Source organism: Myiozetetes cayanensis, unplaced genomic scaffold (assembly GCF_022539395.1).
Source record: "Myiozetetes cayanensis isolate MyiCay16 unplaced genomic scaffold, myiCay2020 scf6-25, whole genome shotgun sequence".
Classification (NCBI taxonomy): domain Eukaryota; kingdom Metazoa; phylum Chordata; class Aves; order Passeriformes; family Tyrannidae; genus Myiozetetes; species Myiozetetes cayanensis.
Window position 1 is genome coordinate 23,288,771 of NW_026087853.1, and position 8,682 is coordinate 23,297,452.

Consider the following 8,682-nt stretch of genomic DNA (forward strand, 5'->3'; position numbering starts at 1 on the left):
TATTGGAGCTTAATGACTACTTATGACTACTTAAAAATGGAATTCATATCTTACAGTGCAGGACAAAGAATTATACATTGAAATCAAAAATATACCCTTCTAAACTGTCCAAAGAACAAAACACCTTTTGTCTCTGTGAAGGTCTGTTAACGGTGTTCGTCAACATAACAGCTTCCCTCAAAGAAACTCTTGTCCTCTACCGCAGATTCTCAAAAACTGCTTAAGAACTTTACTTTTGTCTTACTATTCACCCCATTTTCCTAGCAACATCCATTTCCATTTTGGGGTCAAACTATCAAGGGTCTTAATTCCCACTGAAGTAAAGGGTGGTTAAATGCCGAAACACTAGATATGTCTGGGTCAGGGTCATTGCCTCTGCCTGAAAGCAGCCCCTTTCAAGGTCATTGGTTCTAGTGGCTGCCCTTTGAGCTTCAGAGATAAAACCTTCACTCTGGAGCCTGAGCACCTTGCACAGGTGTGTTGAACAGGGCGGGGAAAAGCTTGCACACTCCAGATACAGTAGCTGAATCTGGGTCCAAGATCACACCTTGTCTTGGGTGTTATGGTCAAAAGACCAGATATATTTTTAAAATATAGTAGAAATTTATTACAAACAAATAAGCAAAACAGCGCGCTGGGAAACTGGGGGAAACTCCTGTTCCACCAACGGTCTGCACGCCAAAAAACACGCATTGGTCTTTTATATGTGCCATTATCCCCTCCCCTGTAGGTGGTGCTTAGATGACAGCGGCAGATCCCGGATGATGGCAGGAAGACAGCAGACTTCTCTCCCCTGTTCCTCTGGATGACTTTCCCCCCCCACATTTTACAGGCACACCCAAACGTGCATTCAGAACTTGTTCAACATAAGAAGATATAGCTTGCCATATCAATACAACATTGTGGCTTGACACCTGTAATTCAAATTAATTACTAACATTACAAATTTAATTTGATTAGCAAATTATTCACCTTTGTTTTTATTAACTATTACATTGAGCATGCTTTACCCCTTGGCTGGAACCTGTTCGTGTCCCTCAATACATTCCATGACAGCTGAGAGAGCAAGAAGGTGAGTGGCATTGCAGTGATAGTAGGTACAGAACTTGTACTCCAGCCCTCCAGCCAGCTCTTGATAGAGTAGCTGTTGCAGCTTCATGAGCCAAGTAACCCCAGTGGGAAGCAGAAGTCCCATTCCCTCAGTCTTTCCCGAGAGCTGAGCTCCAAGGAGCCCAAGGGAAGGAAAGCCCAGGCAGCTGGGCAGCCCTGTTCACATCCACACTAGTTTGGCTCTGCACAAGCTAGTCCCAAACTGACTTAGAAAACAAGAAAGTCTTCTCCCTTGCTGCTTTGCTTTCAGTCAATTTGCAAAATAACTCCTCCAGGATTATCACACAGACCAAGTGAAAAACCCAATCCAGAATCCTCCACTGTTGTGGGGGATCCCTGTTTCAAGGAGTAAAGTCTCTTGTTTAAATGCAAAATAGAAAATGGAGGGTTTCAGAGAAAAATGTAAGCCTTGGATAGCATGATTTGTACAAATCAGATTCAATAATTAGTATTTCTTTTTAATCAGTGAACTCCAGAAAAAAACAAACCAAAATAAAAGTGATAGCAGAGGGACTCATGGTTTGGATGGGAAGGGAGTTAGTGCACCAGAGAATAAGAATCTTCCAAACTGCCTACGAAAGAAAGAAGTTTAGTTTAAGTTTGTTCATTTAATAAGTTAAAGTCGATGTACATAGGTACTTAGAACTAAAAAAAAAAAAAAAAAACAACCAGAAACAAAACCAACAACAACAAAAAAAGTAAAACCAACAACAACAAAAAAAGTAGCTGCAGAAGGTGCAGGTTGATAGGATGCATTTGCATTAGGAAATGGGCAAAACAAATTACATTACTCTACTGGGAAAGAGAAACAAATACAACATACAGAAATATAGAGAAACCAATTTTTCCTATGGGGAATATTCCATGCCTTCCACAGTATTGCTCCAAATAGAAAATGCATCATAATGAATATCAATTGCAAAGCAAAAGACAAGGAAGAGCTTACAGTAAAGTTCAAAGTCTAAAGGTGTTTTATGGTTGAGAGTGAAAGATACTGTTTTCAGATGATGAAGGAAAAGAGTATAACTTCTGGAAATGTTCATTATAGGAAAAAAAATTAAGTAAAGAATTCTTTATTTTTATATATAAGATGGACCCTTGCCTGCTTAAAAATCCATTCGTTCCTCCTTAAAGCCGGGACTACACCAATCAGAGCCAGACGGTCTCTGTACTAACAACATTTTTTTTCTTCTTTCTCTCCTCCTCTCTCGAAGTGTAGGGGCGATCAACTGTTTCAAGAAAATTCTCCATTTCTGCATCTCACATACATCGATTTGGTCAGGCTGCTTTGCAATCCTCCACTGAGCTCAATAAATTAACCCGTTCAAATAGGGACGGGGGTGGGGGAGAAAGGTCACTATTTTCTCAGGTGGTCGGAGGTGTTTTTACAGTGGGGGACGGTGAAGAGGGGTGTCGGGTAGGAGGCGGGAGCCCCGACGGGACGGGATATCCTCAAAGGGGCCTGGCAGCCTCTCCCGCACGAACCTCGCTGTCCCTCAGTGAGATCCCGGCTCGCCACGATGCCCGCAGCCCGGCCCCACTGCAGAGTTCCCTTCACGGGCGGCCGCGGGTGAGGGAGTGGTGGTGGTCGAGCATCCGTACAGAGGGCCACGGCACCGCGCCCCCACTTCTCCCGGCTTCAGCGGCTGCGGGGACACGGGATTCCCGGTATCCTCACTCTCCTACCGCATTTCACGCGAGCTGCAAGCAAGCACGGTCGCTGGGGAGTGAGCTGGAAAGCGCGTTGTATGCTATGTGCAAACAAGCATACATTTTTTTAATTATTCTTTTCTTTATACCCTTGGAAACTTGAAAATTTATTTAAGCGCGCAGAGGAGCCGAAGTGTTTCTATGGATTTATCTGGAGGGATGAGGTGGTCGGGTGCGCGCAGCCATACGCTTAAGGTCCACGGAGGCCAACATGGTCTCATCCCGTGAGCCCACAGAGACGGGCTGCTATAGCTCCCCACCGCATCAGCGGGTGGAGCACACGCGTGGGCGCTGCCGTTTACTTTTAGCATCCCTGGAGAAATGCCTGCCCCGTCTCGTCCCCGTGGATGCCATCGGGGAAGAGGTGGCTATCGGTGGGACGCCAGGGACACCACGTTGTAGCGGCAGAGCGGGGAGCGGCAAACCCACTCCTCGGTCAAAGGATGCCGTCCCCAGGGGAAACGGGGGTTCAGGGTCCCGGGGGGTAGACTGTCCCCCCGGGCCCCACGCAGAAGTGGGGCAGGAGAGGATGAAGTCTGAACAGGCAAACCACGAAAGGAGGCCGAGCAGCCGGAGTTGAAAACTATCCATATCAGTTCCAAGCAAAACAAGAGATGAAACATTTCAGGTTATTACATTCTCCCTTTGAAGCGAACCATTTCCAGCAGATAGCAATGTGTAGGTATATTTAGACAGTTCGGCTCGTCCAAGGGGAATGTGTCTTGCGCTATTTGAGAAAACTCTTAGAGTAAGTGCAAATATTTGATACTGAAGAGCTCTTAAGGCTCGAAGAGTACCATTTACTTATTTCTACACATCAGTGTGGGCTTAGGATGTTAAATAGATTAAAAGGCTAAGAGAGGTCACTGAAGTAGACTCTCTTTCTCTCATCCTGACTTTTTTTCCTTGCAAAGTTTTTGTACTTTCTTTAGAATGTCCTAGGCAAACTCCTCTTAAGAGCCACCTCGGATACTGTATAAGTTAGTGGCACTCTGAACCCTGGCCCCCTCCTCTCTTCTAGTCGACCCCCTCCCCGAAACTCCTCTCCAGCACAGGCATCCAGCAAATATTTGCCTGCGGGGTCAAGATATTAATAAGCACTTCTCGGTAGCCTTTTATACCCGGGTGCTCGGGAGCGCGGGGCAGTGGCGGCGCTGCCGACCGGGCCGGGGCAGGTGAGCGTGGCCGTACCTGGCGGGCGGGGGGGCCGGGCCGGCGCCAACTGCGCCTCTCCCCGCCGGCCGTGGGCTGCCCCGGCGGTGACACGGGCAGTCGGAGCCGAAGGGGACACAGGGGCGGCCGCAGGAGTAGCCGCTCCGTCGAGGACGGACACGTCGTTTCAATTTAATCTCATTTAAAAAGACGTAACTAATAAATTTGTATGGACGGGGCTGCCGGAGACGTAAAGCAGAGTCGATAGTGGTTCAATCCCATTGAACCCTATTGAAAACCATGACAACAAGAAACAAGCTCCGATTTATCCCGGAGAGTTAAAGCACATTGTGGGAAGGCGTCAATCACCTATTATTCCAGATCTGAACAAATGCAAAATCTTGACTGGAACAAATGCTTCCAACAGGTCCGGGACATAGGGCTACATTTCCCTTTTGTTCACGGCCTAGCAGTTGGCATGTATTTGTGCTCCCCTCGCTCCGACCACCCAGGATGGCTGTGAGGCTGTGCTCGGAGCTGGGAGATAACTACTGTCACCAGGCACGCTTGATAGGTGGCTGCAGTAATCACGGCCTGGGAATCGTTTATATGGAGCCTGTCGAGCCCCGAAGAAATATGCGGGAAGTTGGCCAAATGGAGCCTTGTGCCCCGTTCATCTCGCCCACAAATCTCGCCGAAATAAATCTCACCTCTCCCTTGTCGCTATTTCTCTATTGACGTTTTCTCCGAGAAGTGTAACTGCTCCCAGAAGCGACACCCGGAGCAGGGCGGGAAGGGGAGGTAGCAGCCGAGGGCAGGCGGGTAGCGGGTCTGGGGGGCGAGAGAGAGGCTGGATAAATATAATCTATACACAATAGCTTATAGACGCCTGTTTGGACAGGGAGATTCGAAAGGACAAAGCGGCCGGATAGAAAAGTATCTCTGCGTGTATCTGCGTTCTGTTTCATGGCGCTCAGTGTAGGGTTTCGCGCTGTCTCCCCGTCGGGAATGAGCTGTGTGCACCTCGACCCTCGTTCAAAGAAGGACTGATTTGTTGGGTGCCTCCTGCCCTACAGACTTTGCTCCATCCAGCTGGACTCGCCCCCCACTGGTTTTCTAGCCGGGAGCTGGGTCCCTGGCGCGCAGCCGGCGGGAAGCTGGGGAAGGCCTCTGCGGCGCGAGAGTGGGGAGCTTGTCCCGCCTCCTCCCCCTCCGGCCCCACGGCTTGGCCCACGCTGCGCGACACGCGTGAACATCGCCCCCATCTGTTACTTCTGCCCCTGCCCTGCGGCTGGGGACCGAGCCCTGTCATTGCGGGTTGGAATTTGAACGCCACACCGGGCTGCATGTTTCTGTGTCGTATTTTCTTGTAAGTCCTCGCAAAGGCCGACCACAGCTTCGCGGGGGGATGGGCACACTCGTTTGAAGTGCGAGGAGGCTCTTGTCCCCGGGAGCTGCCTTCGGGCAGTCCCCCAGGGGACTGCGGAGCCAGTGTTGGCACCCTCCTCCCTGGGGGCACCGGTCTCCGGGATCGTTTGCTGCCACTTTTGGCAGATGAAACGGCGGTCGGCAGGGACGGGAGACGCGAGGATAAATGGACACGCCGTGTTTGATCTCTTCTCCCTCTTCCCAGCTGGAATCTTTTGAGTAACTCACACATCTCGCCCGAAGGGATATTTCCCGGCTTAGTACCAAACGACATTATGTTAAAATAAAAGATCTTCCCTACTCGAAGTCCCGACTCTTGCTTATGGACCGAGTGTGCCAAGCTCCCGCCATCACCCTTCCTGAGAGAAAGGTGCACCTTCCATCTACCATGCCCCGGAGAGGCAAAAAAACCCCCAAAGCAACCAGAGATCCCATTCCTCACTGCACACATGCGCCAGCCTTCCTCACCGAGAGCTCAGTCGAGGTGTGAAAAATGCCCCGTTGAGGGTAGGAAACATGCCAATAACATGAGGGAGAATTGGAGGTAGCACTGCAAACAGCCCGGGGAAATAAAACAAATAAAGACTTAAATTCCTTCCAGGTTTAAAGAAAGAGGGGAGTGGGGGGGGGAATAAAGAGGGAGAAGCGGGAAGGGGGCTCTCGGCAGGCTATGCGGATGTCCTGAGAGGATTCACTTTGTCTGCGGATAGAAGGGACGCTGGTGGCTTTGGTGGCGGATGGAGGGGGGTGGTTGTTGGTCATCCACATGCCACCCAAGATGTTATTCACTGCTAACAATTACCATTATCTGTCCCCACTTTTGGCTAATCAGACAGAATATGTAATGATGAAGCCTGTTTCCTGCTGTCTTTGGGAGGTAACGGGTTATTCTCTCATGGGGGTGGCAGGAGAGGGGGGTTACACCTACTCCCATTAGGGCTTTAGCACTTGACTAATTCAGGTACTTAGCATCCTATAGACAGGGACGGTTTGAAAGCAGGCAGTGTTTGCAGTGGGGAGGACTGTTTATATAAACAGGACACCTCTGTAAACGACACTAATATTTGGGGTTAGGTGGCGATGGGAAGGAAGGTCCTTTTGAGCCCAGAGATTCTCCAGTAAACACACGAGGACCTTTCCTAGCAGCTTTTAAGAAAGGGGGTTCGGTTTGGGGTGATATTTTTTGGGGGTGTGTGCACAGTCTACCATGGCCACAACCGGCAGGATCAGTTTTACAGTGAGGAGCATTTTGGATTTACCAGAGCAAGATGCTAATAGCATAAAGCAAGCCTCTGACCATCACCACTCAGCAGAGAACTACACCGACTCGCCGTACCGAGGGTGGATAGAAACAGACAGAAATCACTATCCCTGTGAGTATGAAACGGACAGGAATTCGCCATCTCCGAACGGTTATTTTTTATTTGTTTCCCCGCTTCCTCTGGGGAAGATGAAGAGAATTGCCAGCGTAAGTAGCCTACAGGATCGGGGGGATCGAGGCTGGGAATATTATAGAATATTACTGAATTGCAACAATGAAACAGCAGAAACGTCACGGCCACGAGCTTAAGAGAGAAAAGTTTTTTTTTTTCCCTTTAAGTCTGTGTATCTTCCCAGCTATGGCAGAAAGCAAAACCCCAGGCTGCATTCACCAGTCTCTCTGCGTTTATCGTTTAAGTCCACTTCCCGGATTATTTTTCCCCCCATTTCACTGTTGCAAGAAATCCTGCCTTTTTTTTGTGGTGGAGGGGTTTCAGGTCACCCCACGCTCCGCAGAGGGAAGCTGAGCACACACCCTGTGCTTGGACTCCCAGCCCTGAGGCGGAGTGCCCTGGACACCACCGCCTAGATCCACGCACCTTCCACCGTGTAGGGCAGGTTGCGGTTCGCAAACCCAGTTGTGATTGATCACACCTCGCACACATAAATTGTGCCACAGATACACGGCGTTTATTGTATACCTGTGTTTGTGCACGTGGGGAATCATCCTCTCAATAGGTGCGGGAACCCCATCAGGATAAGTTAAATATTAAGGTAATCGAGCTCCGCAAGCCCTTAGGCTTTGTGAGGCAGAGCGCTCATGCCTCTGCGGGGATTGCTGGCTGGGGCACAGCCCGATCTGTCCCGTGGGCTAGGTTTAATGTATTTGAAGGGGTTGGCTCACATCTCTTGTTGACTGTTAGGATTAATCCGGCCCGGTAAACAGCCCTGCTCTCGGTGGCCCATTGCTTCCTCAATGCCTGCCCCTTTCCCCGGGCCCGGCTGCCCCCTCTCTCTAACCCTCTCGCTGTCCCCAGCTTCCGACGAGAGTGGCCCGGAGATGAGCTTGCCCGACTCCACCCAAAGGTCGCTTCCCGTCAGCGGCTCGGAAGCCGAGGAGAAGAAGAAGAAGCGGCGAGTGCTCTTCTCCAAGGCACAGACACTAGAGCTGGAGCGGCGATTCCGGCAGCAGCGGTACCTCTCGGCGCCGGAGCGGGAGCAACTGGCCCGTCTGCTCAGCCTCACCCCCACGCAGGTGAAGATCTGGTTCCAGAACCACCGCTACAAGATGAAGCGGGCGCGCAGCGAAGGTCCCGGCAGCCCACCGCCGCGGCCGCCCGCCCTGCTGCGCCGGGTGGTCGTACCGGTGCTGGTGCGGGACGGGGAGCCCTGCCGCGGCTGCCCCGCCAGCCCACCGCCACCCACCCCACGGCCCAAGCTGGGCTGCACCCTGGCGGGATGCAGCGCCCAGGCCGCCCTCGCCCTGCAGGGCTACGGAGCCTGCCCGCCCGCTACCGCCCTCGGTGTCTTCCCCGCGTACCAGCACTTAGCGCACCCCGCCGTCGTCTCCTGGGGATGGTGACAGCGGCGCTTCGCCCTCTGGGACGGGACTCATCCCACGGGCGCGGGGCGGCCCGCTTCAGCCCCAGGCTCTAGCGCAGGGAAGCAATGAGGCCCGCCGGGGCACCGCGGCGGCCGCGCTCGGGCGGACCGGGCGGCGGAGCGCCCTGGGCGGTGGCCTGCGGGCCGGAATGAAGCTGGCCCGGGCCATGCTTCCCTCCTCCGGCCTCGCCCGAGGGCGTGGATGGCGCGTGAGGCGTGAATTTTGTAAAACCTCCGCTCCTCCTGCTCCTTTTCGAGAGATTCCTAGTTAAAAAATAATGATCATCCTAGCGACCTAGTGTGTTTAAAAATAGCTGACTCTTCCAGTGACTAATAAAACTGGTTTTGGCAATTAATTTTTTCCCCACGGAGAAGTGTAGTTTTGACGATTGGGACTGTTTCGTAGAATTGCCTCCTGTT

At 51.6% G+C, this 8,682-nt stretch overlaps 1 protein-coding gene across 1 annotated transcript; it reads left to right on the forward strand.

Annotated features, from left to right (window-relative positions):
• Positions 1–6,607: 6,607 nt before the first annotated feature.
• NKX2-8 (NK2 homeobox 8) lies at positions 6,608–8,242 on the forward strand. The gene is made up of 2 exons (XM_050335790.1): positions 6,608–6,773; positions 7,698–8,242. The coding sequence occupies exons 1-2, from the start codon at positions 6,608–6,610 to the stop codon at positions 8,240–8,242; spliced, it is 711 nt and encodes a 236-aa protein (XP_050191747.1).
• The last annotated feature ends 440 nt before the right edge of the window (positions 8,243–8,682 follow it).

Excerpts from the sequence above, each read along its gene's own strand:
- NKX2-8 (XM_050335790.1), top strand. The coding sequence starts at position 6,608 with ATGGCCACAACCGGCAGGATCAGTTTTACAGTGAGGAGCATTTTGGAT. Across the intron at positions 6,774-7,697 it reads AGACAGAAATCACTATCCCT|CTTCCGACGAGAGTGGCCCG; the intron begins GTGAGTATGAAA and ends CGCTGTCCCCAG.